Below are 21,195 nucleotides of genomic sequence, written 5' to 3' on the forward strand. Positions count from 1 at the left end.
TATCATATAGCTGTATTGGCAAAAATGTATCTATTTAATATTGTTTGTAAGTTTTATTTTTCCAGAGATTCTTTAAGTTTCTATGTTCATATGCCTTCTAATCTAAAAACAAAAAAAGCAAAATAGTAATGTTAAAGTTAAATGATTATTTTAAACCACAGCATTAATTTTTTGAAAGATTAAAAAATACATTTATATTATATATTTTTTATTTGATCAGAATTTGGTATAACCACTGTTTTAGAATGAATATGAATGCATACAACGTATATTAGAAACATGATTGTTGACTACCAGTTGCTTTTAAAAACAGGAAAATAATTGGAGCACCTGAGTGGCTCAGTTAGTTAAACATCTGATTCTTGATTTCGGCTCAGGTCATGTTTTCAGGGTGTTGAGTTCAGCCTCACGTCAGACTCCCATGCAGCAAGGAGTCTGCTGCTCCCTCTCCCCCGCCTCTCCTCTCACTCGTGCGCATGCTCTCTCTCTTTCTCTCTCTCAAACAAAGAAATCTTTTTTAAAAAGCAGAAATTTACACATTTAATCCAAAAGTTTATTTTTAAAATCATTGAGAGTTTATGTAATATCATACCACGTCTTGGCAATCTTTTAGAATTTTTTCCATTTTAATTTCCTTTTTTTCTGAAATCACTAAATCAGTCTGTTAAACTCAGCTTGGCTGTAGCTTGATATAATGCATGAGCATGCTGTTTATGCAAGCTGAGTAGCTTCAAACAATAAAACAAAATTATATTACAGAACACATATTTGCATTCCTTTGAAAGGTAAGTCAGTTCTCACTGGAACCATTGGAAGAGTATATTGGTGTGCCTTATTGCAGAGTTATTTGCTTGTCAATTAGACATATGCTTCTCTTTGGAACATCCTTGGTTCTGTAGTGGTGATTTGCATCTTATAACTTAGTATTTGTTATTTATAGATTTGTGTAACTTGTTTTTCTTTCCCTTAATACTCTAAAGTAAAATACTAAGAAAATACTAATCATTAAGTATTTAAAAGTTAAAACAACAAAGATTGTATTTTCTCCCTCTCTGTTATTCCACTGACCAGAAAATTCCATGTGCAGGCCATTTCCGGAAGTCTGAGTCAGTGTAATTCAGCTGTTAACGTATTTGAATTCTTTTATATATTTTCAGAGAAAACATTCAGTTTTCTATGTAGATAAAAGGCCAAAGGATTACTAAAGAACCTCATAAGTAAGTTGGTGCCTTCAATTAACATTGACATCCCATGATACTCTTTGTTTCCCATGATATTCTTCAAAGTAAAGGGATGTAGATAATTTTCATTCATGATCATCGCTCAATTTTGTACTCATTTATAGACAGATATTATATCCTATTACCCACATATGGAATAGAAAAGTTAACATTTAGAGAATGAGGGATAAGTTGAGATAAAAGCAAAGATTGGTTTTTACAGTGATTTTTGCCTCACTTCTACTTATTTTTTTAACCTGTTATAATGATCTCAGTTTTGTGTTTATGCTTATTTGTAACCTTAAATCTTAAGTAAAGATATCTGAAATTAGTACAGTGGAAATAGTACTTACTTTAATAATACTTTATTTTGTTTTTATTAGTTTCTTCACTTGTGGAAGAAGAAGAGAAACAGAACAAACGTTTTAGGCCATCAAAAATTTCTTGTAGAGAATCTGCCCTACCAACTTCTTCCCCATCAGTAGTCAGCCAGGAGTCACTGACAGTCCAAGAGAAGTTCATCCCACCAGAGCTCAGTATCTGGGACTATTTCATAGCCAAGGTAAAAAAAAGTGCCACCTAGAACAACATGTATGTAATGAAATGGAAATGAAAATGTTTGAAGTAAGTGGATTCTTGCTGCTCCAAGTGTTGCTGCTCCAAGTGTTTTCCCACTCTGGTTTAGAAAGATTTCATTTTGTCAGGCTGCATAACAAAACAAAACAAAAAACCCTCAAAAATATTTAGACATTTTCATTTGTTTTTTGACACAGTCCTTTGATAAGTTATGGTTTCTATATTTTAAGCAAAATACAGTTCTTAGATGAAAAAAGATATGTTGGTCAACACCTTAGTGCTAAGGTACTTCATGGTAATTAAGGAATCCAGACTACAAGAAGTCCCAGGGCCATTGCTGCTCTCGTTCCTTTTCTGTACTGTAGACGCTCCTGCATGGTTCTCATATACACATGTTATAGTTTCTGCTATTTAATGAAGTAACAAGTCCCTCAGCAACATGTCTCAGAGTTTCCAGTCTATTAACTGTGAGCAGTGACCTCAAGTACAAACTTCCCTGCTTGCTCTTCTGTCCACACATCACTAGGGAAAGAGCAGGTGCACCTCGTGTGCAGTGATCAGTCACAACATTTCTTTCAGAGTCTATTGGCAGTTCATCATTTAGGACCCATTATTCAGTTTGTATACAGAGAGCAAAGTATCCAACTCAAGTGACGTTTTACAAAACTGGATAATCAGAAGAGGGAATTGGCCTGTGAAGATGGAAGTGCCACCAAACAATGACAAGTGGTAGCCCTGGAAATGACATGCAGATTGAATGTAAGCAGTATGTCGGCTAGTAGGATTTAAATAAAAAAATGAAAGATGGTTTCTACCAAAAAAAAAAGTTAAATGTAAACAAAGTTATGGAAAAGTAGCTTACATTGGGGCTACTGACACTGCTGTTGTTTGAAAGATTCTGGATGTGCAACCAGAGGACTAGTGAGGGCTAACTTGTCAGCAGAAGTGAGGAAAGTGTTCTAAACACGAGGAAGGTGTTCTAAACATACTGAAATTGGCCAAAAAAAAAAAAAAAAAAGCCCCACTCTGGCTAATATTTCATAGCACTGAAAGTATAAAGAATAAAATGTTGGAAGATGATACAAACTTAGAAACATGTATGACAGTTTGCCCACTCAAAGTACTCTTGATAATTTATTTACAAAGAAGTAAAATACTTGATGGGGCGCCTGAGTGGCTCAGTCAGTTAAGCATCTGCCTTCAGCCCAGGTCATGTCTTAGGGTCCTGGGATCAAGTCCCATATCGGGCTCCTTGCTCAGCGGGGAGCCTGCTTCTCCGTCTGCCTTTCACTTGTTTTTTCTTTCTCTCAAATAAATAAATAAAAATCTTCAAGAAAAAAAAAAGAAATAAATAAAACAAATTCTCAATATTTCTAGTATTTTAATTTTAGTATGCTAAATAAATACTATTTTTTACTATTTTTTCATTTCCCTATACATTTATTGCCAACCATAAGAGTTTTAATATTTTGAAAAATGTTTTTGCTAGTCTCAGAATATTTGTAGTTTTTCCTTTCTTTATTAAGGTTGCTTCAACAATGGTTTCAGCTTGCATGGTCGTTTCCATGTTCCTGTGCCATTATGCAGAGCAGAAATGGCCTATCTGCCTCTCCTGTGATCAGCCACATCCCTCATGTTCTCAACTTCTGGATGTTCTTATTTTCTTCTATTATTTGAATACCTAACTATTTTCTGCTGACAACAATGCTTTAGGCATGTTAAGCAGTAGCTTTTATTTTTCTTATATTTTTCTTGGGGTAAAGACAGGTATTTGTCTCTCTTGTTCTTTATTGCCCTTTGCAGAGTCATTCATTTATTCAACAAATGTTTATTGAGCCCCTTATTGATATGGGAATATCTTGATGTCATCTTCATTTTTGAAGCAGTTTTAATTGATAGAGCATCCATGATGAGGAAGGCCTTCTTTAGCTCTTTTGTTCCTGGATCTTGTTAAATTTCTGGCTGGTCTGTCCCTGTCCCAGTTCATACCATAGCCTCAGGCTAGTTGAGAGGTTAGCCTTTCCTAGTCGTTTGGTACTGAGATAGCTGTTGCTTTTGAAGGTGCCCCTGGACCTGGGACTTTTATTCAAGATAACCACCTCTGGCCATGCAGCAGAGTTCTTGGTGCTCATGGACTGCCCTACAGCACAGAGTGGCCAGGTGGAGTAGCGGCAGCCCAACCAAAATGACCAAAATGCCCAAAATGCCAGGCTCTCACTGTTTCTCCAGAGATTCCAGTTGATTTCTCTTGAATAAATGCTTCTCTCTGGGTTGTATGCATTGATCAATTGATCCAGTATCTTTAAGTGGGTATTTTTTTACAACATTGTGCAGTTTTACTGTTGTTTCTGGTGAGAGGACTTAGGAGCTTCTCTCTCAGCTCTTTCAGAATTTCTCCTATCCCTGCTATTTGTCTTTACTGGTCTTCCCTACACCAAAGATTTTATAACTTCAGATTTCCTGTATTACCTCTTCCATCTTCGCTCTTAACTCTAAGTTGAAAGGCATTAAAACTCTTACCATCCTGTCATGAAGCTATAACTACACTTGTTCCCATCTTATTCATTCCTTCATTCCTCCTGTTAATAAGGACAAAGAGTCCTTCCTATCAGAGACTTCTGTTCTGTTCTGAATCCCATCTGTGCTTTTCTTCTCTACTTTTGACTCTCATCTCTATTGATTGCTTCCCATCAGGACAGAAGTGTGCTCTACTGTCTCTCATTCCAAATCCTGCTTTGATCCCAGAACTTTTTCCAGCTAGTACTCTGTTTCTCTATTTCCTGTTATCATTCAGCTTTTAAAAACTATACACATATTTTTTTTTTTCTGTTATCTTGGGTCCCTTTCATAGTTGTGCACTGTATGACTTCTGACACAGCTACCTCATTGAAGCTGCTGTTGAGATTTGGGGGCATCCATGTTGTTACATATAACTGAAACAAATTCCTTTTTTTTTTTTTTTGAAGAATTTTCTTTTTTAAGATTTTATTTATTTATTTGACAGAGATTATAGGTAGGCAAGAAAGGCAGGCATGGAGAGAGAGGAGGAAGCAGGCTCTCCGCAAAGCAGAGAGCCTGATGTGGGGCTCTATCCCAGGACCCTGGGATCATGACCTGAGCCGAAAGCAGAGGCTTTAACCCACTGAGCCACCCAGGTGCCCCTAACTAAAACTTTTTTATCATCATCTCATTTGAACTCTTAGCAATATTCAACACATGCAGCCATTTCCTCCTTGATGTCATTCTCTCTTAATGCCATTCTCTTCTAGTTTTTTTCCCCTAACCTTACTATTATTCTTCCATAGTCCTTTCTTCATCCTTCCTTTTCAACTTGACCTGTGAATCTTGATCTCTTTCAACATTTGGGTTTTTTATATTTCTTTTGTCCAACACCTCCCTTTTATAACTACCATTCTCTCCTACTAGTAAACAGCATCTTCATTCTAATAGTTGCTTGAGTCAGAAACCTAGAAATAGTCTTTTTCCTCTGTGTCCTTTGCTCTCCATACTTATCAGCCTATCTGTCAGCGCTTCTCCAAAATATACAGTTAGTGTGTTATTTCTCTCCATCTTCATCACTAACACATACCTCCATGTTGTTGGAAACCAATCTCTGTGCTCTGGAGCCAAAATATAACGTGATGACAGAGTTTGGGGATAAAGAAGAATGATAGTCTTATTGCTTTGCCAGGCAAAGGAGGCTGTAGCTGGCCATTGCTTTCAAAACTGCTGACCTACCTGGGATAAAAGGCTGTGGGAATTTTAGAGGAAAATAAAGGATCTGGGCAGTTTAAGTAGGAATCTGGTATGAGCTACCAGCTCTGTTCATCATGTCTTCAAGGTGGTATCTGACTAGTGCAGGTGCCAGCCATCCGAGTCTCGACTAAGTATACTTTGAGGTTGGGGAGATATCCACATTGATACTGAATTCCTAGGACAAAAGATTCTATAGAAAAACAAGTCAAGGCAGAGGTGGGAGTAGGCTTCAAGAATGAGGAAGAGAAAAATCAATTCCATTTAAAGTTAAGCCTTGCTGAAGCACTACTTTGTCCATCTGGTTTTCCATCCATCTTTATGTTTCTAGAGCGGTTTCACCAGTCAACCCTTGCCTTACTTAGTTACTCTTGTCCCCATTTCTAGTCTTACCATTTGAGTTTTTCTTTCATAAGGGAGTGGGCATAGTCATATTCTTAAGATGTAAATCTCAATGCCTGCCCTCTACTTAAAACTCACCAGTGGCATTCCATTACCCTCTTTACTGTGACCGACAAAAACCCTTCCCACCTGTCTCCTTCCATTGTCTTCAGTGTTCATCCCAACACTTATCCTCTTGCTTATGGGCTCCTGTCAAACCGCTTACTTTCCATACCAAGCTTTTTCCCATATTAACACCTTTCTACCTGCAATTTCCACTGCCTAAAATGCTTTTCTTCCCTCTTGTTCTATGGCTTATTTCTTGTGCTTTCAGTCTCACTTAAGTGCTGCTTTATTAAGAGACCTTTCATGATCACCTTATGTCAGTTCTTGTTAATGTTCTCAATCCCATCTGTCTTCTTTTCTGTATGGCACAACTAAATACAGTTGTATTTAGTTTTCTGTTATTTGTCTGTTTTCTTCCATAAAAAGGTAAGCTCTCTAAGTGCAGTGACTGTTTAAGTCTTTAAAAAAAAATCCTTATAGCAAGGGTGCCACCCAGATGGTTAAACATCTGACTCTTGAGCTTTGATCTTGATCTCAAGATTGTGAGTTCAAGCCCAATGTTGGGCTCCAGACTGGGCATGGAGCCTACTTGAAAGAAAAAAATTCTTATGGCAAGTATACTTTTTGACACATTGATACCTGATAAATTTTTTGTTGAATGTCTGAATTAATAAGAGAATTGTGTAAAGTGAGGTTGAAGGCATAGAATGTCAAAAAAGAAGCAGCCGAGTACTGGTTACTTTACTTTTTTACATTGACGTATCTGAAAAATGGGATAAATTGCTAATATTACACTCTATATAATTGAATGTTTTAAATTGCAGAGTTGAATCTGTACCTTTTTTATTTTAGCCTTTTCTACCCCCTTCCCAAAGTAGAGCAGAATATGATTCAGAGGAAAGTCTGGAAAGTGATGACGATGATGATGATGTTTTAGCCTCAGATTTCCATCTCCAAGAACATTCTAATTCAAATTCATATAGGTATGGAGTATTTAATTTTAAGCTTCTTTTTAAAAATTCATCTTGGCTTATATACATAATATTTTTGAAAATAACGTGTTTGAAATTGATAGCTTGTTGAATTACATCACACATTATAACTCAGATTTATTTAGATGAAATTGTTAAATTCCTTTCTTTAAGAATAATTACAGAGTTAGTTTTTTATTATCCATGACTTGGTCCTCACAAATGCTGTCAGACTTTTCCTTGCTCTTTGCTTCCCTGAGATCAACAAACTCTACTGTTTTAGCCTAGAAAACATGGTATCTTTTCAGTATAATACTAATACCCTAAGATACCAATGATTACTGTCTTAAAAATGGGTTGCACATATTATAAAAATTATGAATGTTCAGAATGTTCACCCTCAGCTCCATTGCTGCTTTATCCTTACATGTATGCATAAGAGGATATTATCTTGTCCCTTTTGATACGTTGTATATCTCTGAAAGGTGTATATACTTTTTAAAACATTGTATGTTAATGGTATGATAGAAAAATAGAAATATACCACAAGAGATAAGTAGTGTATTAGAGAAAATGAAATAAAAATACTCCTTTATTAATAATAATAATAATCTTATTATTATAAGATTTTTACTTGACCCAATTTTGTTTTTTTAATATATAAAATATTTACATGTCTCAAAAGTCATTCAGACTCTGTAACTTAATAATAACAAAACCAAGCAACCCAATTAAAAAAACAGGCAAATGATTTGAAAAGAAGATATACAGATGGCCAATAAGTACAAGAAAAGATGCTATCATTAATCATTAAGGAAATGCAAATTGAAACCACCATGGGAGATTACATCACACCCCTTAGTATGACTAGTATCCAAAAAACAGAAAATAACAGTGTTGGTGAGAATGTGGAGAAATAGGAACCCTTGTGCACTAGTCGGGGGAATGTGAAATGGTCTAGCCACTATGGAAAACATTATGATAGTTAGGAAATTAAAAATAGAATTACCATATAGCCTAGTAATTTCACTTCTGAATATATACCTGAAAGAATTAAAAGCAGAGTATTGAACAGGTGTTTGTACAAACCATGCTCGCATCATGAGCACATATGCTAAAAAAAAAAAATGGGGTTGGTATTCATAGAAACCATGTTCATAATAGCATTATTCACAATAGCCAAGGGATAAAAGCACCAAGTGTCTGTTGACAGATGAATACATAAACAAAACGTGGTATATTCATGTAATGGATTAGTATTCAACCTAAAAAAGGATGGAAATTCTGACAAATGTTACAATGTGCATGAATCTTGAGGATATTATGCTAAGAGAAGTAGCCAGTCCCAAATAGACAAATATCATGACAGTGGTGTACAAGTCCACATATAGGTTGTTTACTGTAGTCAAATTCATAGAGACAGAAGGAAGAATATTGGTAGCCAGGGACTAGGAGAAGGGGAAATGGGGAATTATTACTTAATGGGGATAGTTCCAGTTTTGCAAGATAAGAATTCTAGAATTAGATGGGTGATGGTTGAATATACTTAATGCCACTGAAATGTACACTTAAAAATAGTTAAGACGGTTAACTCTATATATACAATTTAAAGTAATAAAAAGCCAGTACTCTAAGAAATAAATTTTCACTTTAAAAGAAAAGTTGAAATTTATTTTTTAATAAAAAAAATATAAAAATGTGAAATTGGAAGTCTCACATTTCTGTCTTCACCTATTTCTTTTCTACACTCTCTAAATATACCCATTTTTATTAGTTTCTGTTTTTATCCTTCTCTTTGCAAAATAAGCGTATTTGTAGGTGTTTGAAACCTTATTTCTCTGCTTTTTTACATGGAAGGCACCAGGGGCATAGTATATACAGTGTTCTGTGATTTGATTATTTATTAATACATACGGGAGTTCACTTCATACTAACACTTCAGAATTCTTCTACATTCTTTTTTTATGGCTTCCTTATTATCTGTGGTTCAAAACCAAAGTGTTTCCACCAGTACTCTCCTGGCGGATAATTGGTTGTTTCTGCTCTTTTGCTCTTACAGGTAAAGCTGACATGAGTAACTGCATGCATATATTGTTTTATTTTTCTGGAAGCATATCTGCAGAGTAGATTCTTGATAGTAAAACTGTTGGATTAAAGAGTGGTATACTCTTCTAAAACCCTGAGTAAATCTTTAACAGATCTACTGTTGTTTTATTTTTAGTTGGTCATTGATGCGCTTGGCAATGGTGCAGTTAGTGCTCAACAATTTGAAGACCTTCTATCCCTTTGCAGGTCATGATCTTGCAGGTAATGTATATCTTAACATGAACTACTATTCCCATTGCTTTTGAATGACCGTTTTTGCATTTTTTTTTTTTGAAGCAGTCAAGAAAAACCTTAGTAACTTCCTGTTGTAGAAGATAGGTTTCTTTTAACCAGACCAGCCTTCTATAAATGTATCTATCATATTGTTAGGTGCCATCAGGAGGACAATGTCCCAAGAAAGCAGGGGATCTGAACCTGATGTGATTGACTGTATTGAGACTTTATTTATACCTCTAGTGGAGGTATTGGGGGATTTGATAGCAGTAGACACCAAGAAAATGAAGCAAATGTAAAAACTTTGTGATTATTAACTCCAGGGGAAGAAAAGATTGCACAGAAAGAAAGGGGAGCAATAGCATACTGCATGATCCAGCTGTGGTCTGTATTTATAAATAACAAGGTAAACACAAAAACACCAATTTTGCCAAAAATTAGTATGTGACTATACCAGAATGATGGGGAGAGTAGTTTATTCTTATATTCCATAGTGTAGTAATAAGTGAGTACATCATTTCTAAAATGGAAAAATCCAGAATTCACAGGATAGGCGTATTACTTAGATTTTTGGAGGTGAATAGCAAGAATAGCTAAAAGTTGAAAGTGGAGTGAGGAATCAGGAAAATGAAATTATACAGAAGTAGAAAGTCCTGAATTTCCCATTAAGTGTTATTTAACTTCTTTTAACTTCTGTGTGTTTTAATTTTCTAAACAAATTTTAGTTACATACCATATAGACATTGGGCTGATGCAAAGATTGAAAGCAATTGTTTTTCCTCTCCGACGTATTTTCATAATATTCAGGTAAATTCGTTAATGTGAAATCAGAGCCAAAAGCAGTAATCGCTATAGCGGTACTTTACATCATAAGTCATAAATATTATTCCAAGTTACAGTAGTAAAACTGTGGTATAATTTTGACTCAGATTACTGTTTTTCTCTGTTGCTCCGGGCCACCTAATTATGTTGAAACAGAGATTTATTACATCTTTTTCTTTTTCTTTTTTTTTTGAGCCTCTGGAGGTCTCTCCCCACTCTCCTACACAATTCCTCTGCCAAAATATCTGTCTCAGTCATTCTTAAAATCAACTGTAGCATTTCACTGAAGAAGACAAACATGGATCATTTTTATTTTCTCTTTTTTAGAGCTTCCAGTTAGTTCACCACTTTGTCATGCGGTTTTAAAAACTCTTCAGTGTTGGGAGCAAGTTCTTCTCCGACGACTTGAAATCCATGGCGGGCCACCTCAAAACTATATTGCAAGTCATACCTCTGAAGAGAGTTTGTCTGGGGGTCCTGCAATTCTCCGCCATAAAGCTTTGCTGGAACCTACAAACACTCCTTTCAAGTAGGTTGTCCTGTGGATCCTGTTTTTAAGTCAGAGTTTTACTAACTCAGAATGTTATCAATTAGTACTTTAAAAATATTTAAGGCCTCCTCTGTCTGCTTTGCAGTTCTTGGGTCCTATCTGTGTCTTTGATGTATATTGTAGGCTTAGCAAACATTTCCTGCATAGATCCAGAGAGTAAATGCCTTGGGCTTTGAGGACCTACAGTCCTTGTTGCTGCTATTAAACTGCCAGAGTAGAGTGAAAACAACTATAGACAATAAGTAAACAAATGGACATGGCTGTGATCCAATAAACTTTATTTTCAAAAATGAAAGGCAGGCTGAATCTGACCTGTGGGCCATTGTTTACTTCTCCCACTCTGGAACAGTGCTGCTCATAATATCTAGTTAGCAAGCTGTTTTATCATCCATGAAGAGATGAAGCATTTGCATGAAAAGATAAATCGATGCAGTGCTTGCATCATCAATAAAGTCTTGCTACAAAATGTTAACTCAGTATACACTGTACTTAGTGGCTTAGTGACATAGTTGATCTACGTTATTTCGCAAGTTCTTACCTCAGAGAGCATCAGGAACAGAGTTCATGGACTGGTATGTGTTCACAGGCCATTTGAGTAGCTCTGTTTTTAGATATCTTCTAGTAGTGATCTGTTTTTAGTAGATATTATGTTCCTGGGGTCAGCAAACTACAGCTTTGCTGCAATATAAATAAAGCTTTATTGGATCACAGCCATACCCTTTGATTTTAATATTTCTTCTGGGTGCTTTCCTATCAGTGACTGAGTTGAGTGGTTGAAAGATAGCCCACAAAGTCTAAAATATTTACCGTCTCGTTTTTTAAGAAAAAGTTTGAAGACTGGTGCTCTCAGTGGTATTGTCTGATCCCAGTTAATTTATTATTATAAATATTTATAGAGCACAAAGGGAATGTGGTCAAGTTAATCAGAAATCTTCAAAGTGTATAATTAAGTATCCTGTCCCTGTAGATCCAAACACCATCTGGCTCTGTCCGTGAAGAGACTATGGCAGTACTTGGTGAAGCAGGAAGAAATTCAGGAAACCTTTATCAGAAATATATTCACAAAGAAAAGATGTCTAAATGAGGTCTGTATAAGTTAAAACCTTTTTACTCTAGTATTAATGAAGTCTTTTTTCTTATGTAACCATAAAAAAAGAAGTTGCATTTTACAGACTTTTAAAAAGCTCACTTTTATATCATAAACATTTATTATGCAGTTAGTAAATAGAAAAAGTGATTGAAAAGGAGAAAGAGGGGGGTCAGTATTTTCCCAAATCAAGTTAATTTAAATGAACTAATTCAGATGTATTTGGAACCCCCCCCGCCCCCGCCCAAAAAAATACTGTTTGTGTGAAGATTCTACATCTTGTTTGCTGTGTTTTGAGTTGTCATGAGTGCCTGTTTGGGAGACAAAGTAGAAATTCCCCATGATTTTTGTATGATAGCTAAAAGAAGTTTATCTTAGAAGTTTAACTGAAACTAGGTTGGTAGACATTTGAACATTTCAAATATGTACATTTTCTTTCTATTCTTTTGATTATCCTTCTTCTTTTTAATTTATTTTTTTGCTGATTATCCTTCTTAATGAAATTTTGTAAACACAATTTTTAAGTTTACTGTAGTTGATTATATTATGGTATTATCATTTAATGATTATTTTTCTCATTTAGTTCATTGCTTTAAAAAGTTCCATTTGGATGATATGGGGAACTTGCACCTAAATTAACATATTACTTCTTTTTTGGGGTCAATATTGCTATTTAAAAATACTGGCCAAACTCAGTAGTGGACTTGGTGATGGTAGTAATTCCTTACGTCCTCATGGACTAGTAAGTAACAAAGAGGTTCAAGACCAGCAGCTGGTCTGTGGATCACATTTGAGAAGAGTTGAACTGACTTAAAGCAAGCTTTGTATGGTTTGGAAGTGGGAGGGAAAACAAGAAGGTATTTCACTTGGAGGAATAAGGGAATGGAATGGCTTCTTTTTTGCTAACTTCGTTCTTTTTTTTTTTTTTTTTTAATTTTTTCAGTATAGTGGACATATGTTAGTTTCACTTTCAACTTAGTGACTCAACAAGTTCTGTGCATCAGAATGGTTTCTTTAAAGACAAGTTAGCAAAAAGCAAGATGTCATATAATCTTAATGAATACAAGGGAAAATTACATAGATTTCATTGCCTCTTGGTTTAAACACTGTTTTATAAGAGGCAACTGCATGCACTATTACTTAGTTTTTGCCAGATTATATATTTGAATTAGCCAAGCCAGGAAATAGACATAATTTTTGGCTAACTTAGAAAACTTCTGTGTACCTTAGTGTGACATTGAAAACTAAGTTATCAATAGATAAAATAGATATAATACAAATGAAGTATTTTTATTTTTCCTTATGTAAGATATATCTTAAGTATTGCATATATGAGTTACCATTAAACAGTTCAAGAAAATTTGGGGATAAATAAAATTTAAAATGTACTGGATCAGAAACTAATTAATTAGGTGTATTTACTGATAAGGTAATGTTCCTTATTTTATTTTAAATATATCCTTGCCTCAAATAATGTATCAGAAGTTAAAGCACTCACAATAATTTATAAAACCCTGCCACATTATTCTGTATAAAAAGTATGTTTACTCTGTTATTTCTTTGTTTTTTTGATGTAGCTTATAATATGAATATGAAAGTTGGCATAATTTCAACTACAAAAATTTTTTTTTTAAACATGGCCGTATTTGATTAATATAGGTGTAAAAATAAAAACATTTCTCTACTGCTGATATAATCATTATATCTGGGAAATTAAATAGCTGTCAAACAAAACAAAAAGCTATTATACCACTAGATTGTCTAGCTAAATCAGGGAATAGTATCACTAAGGAAAAGAGTAGCATAAGCCAAAATGCATAAGGAAGGAGAACAGGTAAATAAGTATAAGTACACCTTTTGATCCCTTTGCTGTTTTATTATTAGTTTTCTTAAGGAGTTTTATGATACGTTGAGAAAATTTTGAAGTTATTTTTGTGCTACTATTTTAATCAAAAACATGCTTATGGATGTTAGACTAAAAGCTTTATAATTATTAGTAAGCTAAATTTTAGGTTTTTTATCTGCAAAATAAGTGAAATACCCCTTAATCTGCTTTGTTTTGACCAGTAAATCTAACTTACTTAAAACCTGGCATGATTAATGGTAGTTACTAGAAATTAGTTATTACCACTTTATTCTTTCTTAAATTTTATTTTCATTTTTTATTGTTTTATTCTTGATGGTGATATTCTTAAAAATAGTGATATTTTGATAAAGGGAATATGAAAATGAAAAATTTATATGGGGAATCATAGATTGGGTAGAATTAAAAAGAATATTAACTTCATAGAATTAATATTATTTAATCTTTACAGTTGACTAGCTTATTTTTGTTATTAACAGAATTACCTTACATCTCTTTTTTTGTAAAACGATAATTGTATTTAAGTAGCTTGAGTCCAAGTCACTGTGACTTTTCAGGTGTTTAGTAAATAGATGCCAAACAGGCCCAGGGTTTTGGATGGGAGGATTCTGAGACTGCTGCTGTTTGTTTCTTTATTCCTTACATGCTTGAAAATGAAATTTTCTCCATCTGATGTTAAAATTTAAAATCCTGGTATATCCTCAGATCTTTTCTTTTTATATACTATATTTTTAAAATAGAAGGTCTTTCCAGTTTATTTTGAAATTAAATGTAGATAGCTGCAGATAGACTATATCTAAATAATTTCCAACCAGAAAAAAATACTTGACAGCTATCGTCTTTGTTCCCTACTTAATATTTCTTTTTTCTTTCATTTTCTGAGAACTAAAGGTCTTGAATCACTTCTTTAACAAATGCTAATATCCCCTTTTAAGAAGGATGTGTGCCTTCAAGCAATTTATTGACTATTTCTGGCTAAATAAAGAGAAAGAATTAGAAACCTTGAATTCTAAATGTTCTAATCAGGAGGTTTTCTTGAGGAGTGAGATACCATGATGGAGGCAAGGCATAATAGAGTCTATGAAGAAGAACAAGTTGACTTTAATTATGAGGTTAGAGTACTGCGGCACCAGTAGCTTTGAAATTTTTAACATTAGAACTGTGGGCTCAATGTTGCTTTAATGTCAGCATTTCAAAATCAGTTAAGTCGGTTAAAATTTCTTTCGAAGTGAAATAAAATTTATGGTAGTGGTTAATGAGTTTTGAGGCATTAAATTTTCTCCAGCCCCCCATACATGCTTCTTTTAAGATGTATGATATTTAAAAGGTAATAACTCAGTCCAGTATTGTTTTCTAGTAAATTCAGTCAAAAATATAATTTAAAAAAATACCCCAGTATTTTGCATGTTATATCTCGTCTTTACTCTTTGTCATGTGGTTATTCTTTCTTGATGAAGTCATTAGAGGACAACTGTGAAACCATCAAAAATTCTATGATGGAGGAGCCAAACATGAATAAGGTACAAAATATCATTCAACTGAAATTAGAAATTGCATTCTTTAACAAGAAAAACGAACTGTTTGCATTTTAGTTTTGAACTGGACTTTGTCTCCAACGTAGTTAAATTGTTGTTCCCTCAGATTACTCTTCTTTGGTTTCAACAAATATGCAATCATAAAAATTATTTGTTTTGTTAATAAGAGAATGCAATTTTAAAGGGAGTTGAATGTAACCTGTTTTGGCTACAGATTTTTCTGAGTAAATACAGCTGAAGTTCTTAATAAAATGTAATTATAATAGCCATTATAGAATTATAGTGGTACTGTTCTATTTCTACAAGTGTGTAGCATGTAGCACATTGCCTTGTATATAATAATGTCTCATAATACTTGAGATCAAGAGCAAAAATTGTAGGAATTTGTATAATCATGAAGTACCTCCCACATGTCCCATGATCATACATTCAAGTATGACTTTTATTAAGTTGGTATTTAACTCGTGTGTTTCTTACTCTGATTTTAAGTCCCTCTCAACAAAGTAATTTTTAGGGGAAAATTTTCTCAAAAGATATTTTTTTAAGGCTACTAATCCCACTGTTAATTCTTTCTCTAAGAAAATCTTTTGGTAAAAATAGGAAAAATAATTCTATGCAAGTAATAAAAAGGACTAATTAGCTGTCAAGTGTACCTTATAACTCAAATTTTGGCAAAATAAATTTATGCATTTCATACTTTGGAAATGTCTACTGACCTTTGGGCATTTTAAAAAGAGTGTAGTTGAAACTTTTAATCATTTAACAGTAAGTTCTTGCCTAAGTAATTATTAATTACTAGTCTGTACATTATCATGAATTCTCATCCAAGGATTTTTTTTTCACACTATTTATAAGATGTTAATAATCAGTATGTGGTATTTCTGTAGTAATCACACTACTTTAAAAGGTAGTCATTCTGTTTGGTGTGTTAACATCATTGTTAAATAATGTTTAAATAAAACAGAATTGTTTTAAACAGGTTTATTAGGTATACCTGAGTTAAAACACCTGCACATATTTATTAAAGTGTAGTTTGATCTTGGCATATGTATACACTAAGCCATAACCACAATCAAGAAAAAAAATAGAGTCATCACCTCCAAAACTTTAATCTCCCTCCTCCTCCTTTCCTCCTACTTCTGCCCTCTTTCTCTACAGGTAGCTACAAGTCTGCTTCCTCATGTTATAGATTAGTTTGCATTTTCTAGAATTTTATGTAAATGGAATTACACACAATGTCTTTTTTCCCCCTAGCATAATTGAGATTCCTCCATATTGGGTATTTCAGTAATGCATTGCTTTTTATTGCTGAAGTGTATTCATTGAATTGCTGTACCATAATTTATTTTTGTACCTGTTGGTGAACACTTGAGCTCTTCCCATTTCAGAACTATTTCAAATTAAGAATGTTCAGAATCGTCATATGCAAGTCTCTGTGTGTGGGCATAGGCTTTCATTTGTCTTGTGCAAATGCTTAGGACTGGAAGGGCAGATTACATTGTAGGTGTGTGGTTAACTTTTTAAGAAACTGCTCAAGTATTTTCCAAGGTGCTGGTACCATTTTACCACCCCCACCCCCCCAGCAGCAGTGCATGAAATCTGAGTTGCTTTACCTCCTCACCACTACCTGGCATGCTCAACCTTTTTATTTTAGCCATTCCAGTAGGTGTGTAGTGGTTTTAATTTGCATTGTGCATCTTCTCCTGTGCTTGTTTATCATTTGTAGGACTTTTTGGTTGAAGTATCTTTTCAAATGTGTCTTTAATTGGGTTGTTTTCTTAATAGAATTGTAACAGTTGTTTTTTCTATTTTAAATATAAGTCATAGCTGATTGGCCAATATTTTCTCCTACTCTATTGCGTGTCTTACTCCCTTTACAATTTGTTTTAAACAGAAGTTTTTAATGGACACAATGGACCTCATCAAAATCTGTTCTGTGTATGGACATCCTTTTTTTGGTGTCATATCTAAGAAGGCTTTGGCTTAAAGTCACAAAGATTTTCTCCTGCTTTGCTCTAGTTTGAGTTTTATAATTGGTGAAGATTACTTCCATTACTGCAACTTTCCAATGAAAAAGAAATCCAACGTTCTGCCCTACAAAGAAATCACAACACAAAGGCATTGTTTAAATCCTACCAAAAATTTTTTGAGTCTTTTTTTTATATGGCACAAAGTATGGATTGCCCTTAATATTTTTTTAATCTGTGTATTCGTTATTCACCACTGTGTTCTGAAAAGATTATCTTTTCTTCCACTAAATTGCCTTTTCCTCCCTTAAAAAAAAAAAAACCAAATGACATATATGTATCATGGATTTTGTTTTGGACCATTGATTTATTTATCATTATACTGCTCTCCCACTGTCTTACTGTACTGAATAGAACTTCCAGTCCATTATTGAACAGAAGTGGTAAAAGCAGACATTTTTATTTTGTTGCTGATCATTAAGTATGCTGTTTTCTCTAGGATTGTTTTAGATATCCTTTATAAGGTTGAGGAAGATTTTCTGTTCCTAGTTGTTGAAAGATTTTAATCAGTAATAGATGTTGGATTTTGTCACATGTTTTTGTTTTTTGTGGGGTTTTTTGTTTGTTTGCTTTTTAGGTTGGTGGTTTTTTTGTTTTTGTTTTTGTTTTTTGCTACTATTGAGGTCTTCATGTGGTTCTTATTTTAGTTTGTTAAATATGGCTAAATAGGATGATGGATTAGTTTATATTAAACCGACCTTTCATTCTCTGACCAAGCTTCCTTTGGTCATGATGTGTGTGTTTGGTTGTTTTTTAATGATAAATCTTTCAAAAATTCTGTTAAGAACTTTTGCATTTATGTTAATGAGGAATATTAGTTAATGGTTTTCTTAATGTCTTGGAGTTCTTTTTTGGTTTTGGGGTTTTTTTTGTTTTTTTTTTAAATATTTTATTTTATTTGACAGATAGAGATCATAAGTAGGCAGAGAGGCGGGTAGAGAGAGAGGGAAGCAGGCTCCCTGCTGAGCAGAGAGGCCGGATGCGGGGCTCCATCCCAGGATCCTGAGATCATGACCTGAGCCGAAGGCAGAGGCTTTAACCCACTGAGCCACCCAGGCGCCCCTCTTTTTTGGTTTTAAACTAAAGCTGGAGTCACAAGATGAGTTGGGAAATATTCTCTTCAATTTTTTAGAAAATTTTGTGTAGAATTAGTATTATTTCTTACTTAAGTGTTTGGTGTAATTCACCAGAGAAACTATCTGGTCTTTTATATCCACAAATTCAGTTTCTTTAACAGATATAGGGTAAGTCTATATCTGTTACTTATTTCTTCTTGAGTGAGCATTAGTAGTCCATGTCTTTAAAGAAATTTGTTTGTCTGGGTACATAGGTGGCTCAGTTGGTTAAATGTCCAACTCTTGATTTCATCTCAGGTCGTGATCTCAGGGTCCTGAGATCAAACCCGTAGTCAGCCTCTGTGGTGGGCATGGAACTTGCTTGGGATTCTCTCTCCCTCTGCCCCTCCCCACTCTGTCCGTCTCTAAAATAAATAATAAATAAAAATTTAAAAGCAAAGGAATTTATCTGCTTCAAGTGTCAAATTTATAGGTATAACATTATTCATAGTAGTCCCCTATTTTTTAATATACAGTAAAATCTATGGTGATGTCAACTTTCATTTATCTGCTAGTTTTGAAAACAAAATTACTTCCTGAATATTTTTATTTCCTAATATTTCGAGTATTGGTGTTCTTTTATGTTCACTTGCAAGCGTCTGATTTCCTTGCAATATTCCTTTGATACTCTTTAGATCTCCTTTTACTTTATGTTTTGTTTTATTATATCATTAGAGTAGTGCTGAAGTAATTTATAATGTTCACCTTCACATTGTAGAAGGTGATAGTAGCTGAAAATCACCAATGAGACCTAGAGTTTCAGGTCAGCTTTTCTGTAGATCTATTATGGGACCTTGAGCTCCTTACATCCTTGAAGCCTTCTTTATTTAATGTATAAAATTAGGGTTGATAGTTTTAAACATGCTGGCTGCTCTAATTTAAACAGTAGTAAAGTCCTGGATTTACTTTGTTGTGGTCCTCTCTTCTTCAGTTCTTAAAGGAAGTTCTGTGGAACCTGAACATTATTTAGATCAGGTCCTGTATAAAATTTCTTTTTTTTGAATTGTGGTAAAATATACATATAAACTTTACCATTTAATTCTTCTGAGCATACCGTTGTGTGCCATTAGTTCATTCCTATTGTTGTGTAGCCCTCACCACTGCCCATCTCCAGAGCTTTTTCATTTTCCCATACTGAACCACTGTCCCCATTAGACAGTAGCTCTCCATTTTCTCCTCCCACCTCACCTGGCCCACCAGCCAGATCTGTCTGTCTGTCTCTGTGAATTTTCCTGCCCTGGGTATCTGTATGAATGGAATCATACAGTATCTGTCATTCTGTGACTGGCTGCTTTCACTTAGGTTACTATTTTTTAGTATGTATGTAGTATGTAGTATGTATCAGAATCTCCTTTGTTTTTAAGCCCAACTGGTATTCCATTCTGTATACGTCGCATAAACTGTATAGCCATTCCTCTGTCAATGGACATTTGGGTTCTTTGCTTCTTTTGACTGTTTTGACTAATGTTCCTGTGAACATTGATATATACGTACCTGTTCAAGTCTCTGCTTTTCTTTTAGTTATATACCCAGAAATGAAATTGCTGGAATCTATGGTAATTCTGTGTCTACTTTTTGATCTGCATAATCTCTTAAAATCTCTTTTAGCACTAGTATTTAGATTCTTGTTTCCTCACATATCCAGCCCAATCAAATTTTAAAGCATGGCCTGAAACCTTACATTATAAAGTTTACATTAACTTTTACATTAAGAGCATATTCACGGTGGTTTTTTTTTTTACTATGATTTTATATGGTATGGCCTTTAGCAAATTATATTCCTAGCACATGCAAGTTCTCTTTTTTTAGCTGACCATATTGTGTTTCCACTTCCTTCCTTGCCTACCTTAGATTTCATGATCCATCATTATGATCAGTCCTTTATAGAAACCCTCAACCCTTTTATGCTCTTCTCTCTCTGCCTTGAATATTCCCAAACCTGTTTACATGTAGCTTTTTGTCTACTCTGTGCCATTGTAACTGAACCAAAGTTGAGTTCCATTCTCAGTGAGTCACACACTCCCGGTTGAGTTATGGCATAGAGAAAAATCAATTTGCAGCAGATAAGGAGATCGTGGGTAAAGGCTTCCAAAGCTGTGCCTCCCTGAGCAAGGGTGGATGGGTTCCTTTTATTTAGAATTAGAATGCATGTTTAGGTGGGAAAGTCTGGTCATCCTGTGTAGAAATGGGCATAAGGTCACTCGTGCACCTTAAGGAAACCTGCCCATACACATGTTGTATGTTAGGCAGATGAGGCATGTGCTCCTCCTTGGGCTGAGGTTTAGTACTAAATGGGATAAGGAAATGGGGTAAAGGTAGTCATCCCATCATCCCCATCCTAGAGGTAACTCTGTGGTCCATCTCTTCAGGCAGAAGTGGGGAGTTGAGATCACACTGGTCTGGGTGGCCTGGGCCAGCTGGAGGTCTTGTCAAGGTAGGCACTATTGCTGGAGGGGCAGTTCTGCTTTCCCTTGGCTTGACTTAAGAGATAAGGGGGAAAGAAGAGCTGAAGAAAAAATGTGGGACAGAGGTGGGGGAGTGTAAGCAAGTGGGCCATAAAGGTAAGGTCTTGGAGTCTAGCTGGTGACATATTCACCCAAATAGCTGAACATGGGTAAAGAAAAAGCACAAACCCCAGAGGCTTGCATTGAAATTTACAGCCACAAATCCCAAACTAAACTACCTGACAACCAAAATTAATGACTCTGTAGTAAATTTGTTTTCTTGTTCTCTTTTCCATTCTCCCCACTTTTTCCCTCTTTCCTTAAACTTCCAGTATTCCTTGCTGTTTGCCACTGGTGACTTTATTTTGCCATCAAAATAAGTGCAGGAGATTTAGACTAATCTTCTCATCCCCAAATCTAACTTCTGCTCTATATGCAGATACTTTGTTCTGCCTTTTCTAACAG

General features: G+C 34.7%; 1 protein-coding gene across 5 annotated transcripts in view; it reads left to right on the plus strand.

Moving 5' to 3' along the window:
• Positions 1 to 21,195, plus strand: part of DMXL1 (Dmx like 1) — a 126,009-nt gene that overhangs the window by 76,919 nt on the left and 27,895 nt on the right. For 3 of the 5 annotated variants that reach the window (XM_082724146.1, XM_082724145.1, XM_082724142.1), the window contains 6 exons: positions 1,604 to 1,782; positions 6,849 to 6,979; positions 9,189 to 9,274; positions 10,436 to 10,637; positions 11,626 to 11,743; positions 15,067 to 15,129. In XM_082724146.1, coding sequence (XP_082580272.1) covers positions 1,604 to 1,782; positions 6,849 to 6,979; positions 9,189 to 9,274; positions 10,436 to 10,637; positions 11,626 to 11,743; positions 15,067 to 15,129 — 779 coding nt within the window. The remainder of the gene's footprint in view (positions 1 to 1,603; positions 1,783 to 6,848; positions 6,980 to 9,188; positions 9,275 to 10,435; positions 10,638 to 11,625; positions 11,744 to 15,066; positions 15,130 to 21,195) is intronic. The other 2 variants (XM_082724143.1, XM_082724144.1) reach the window with 1 other exon arrangement.

This window comes from Mustela nivalis (assembly GCF_964662115.1).
Source record: "Mustela nivalis genome assembly, chromosome: 3".
Classification (NCBI taxonomy): Eukaryota; Metazoa; Chordata; class Mammalia; order Carnivora; family Mustelidae; genus Mustela; species Mustela nivalis.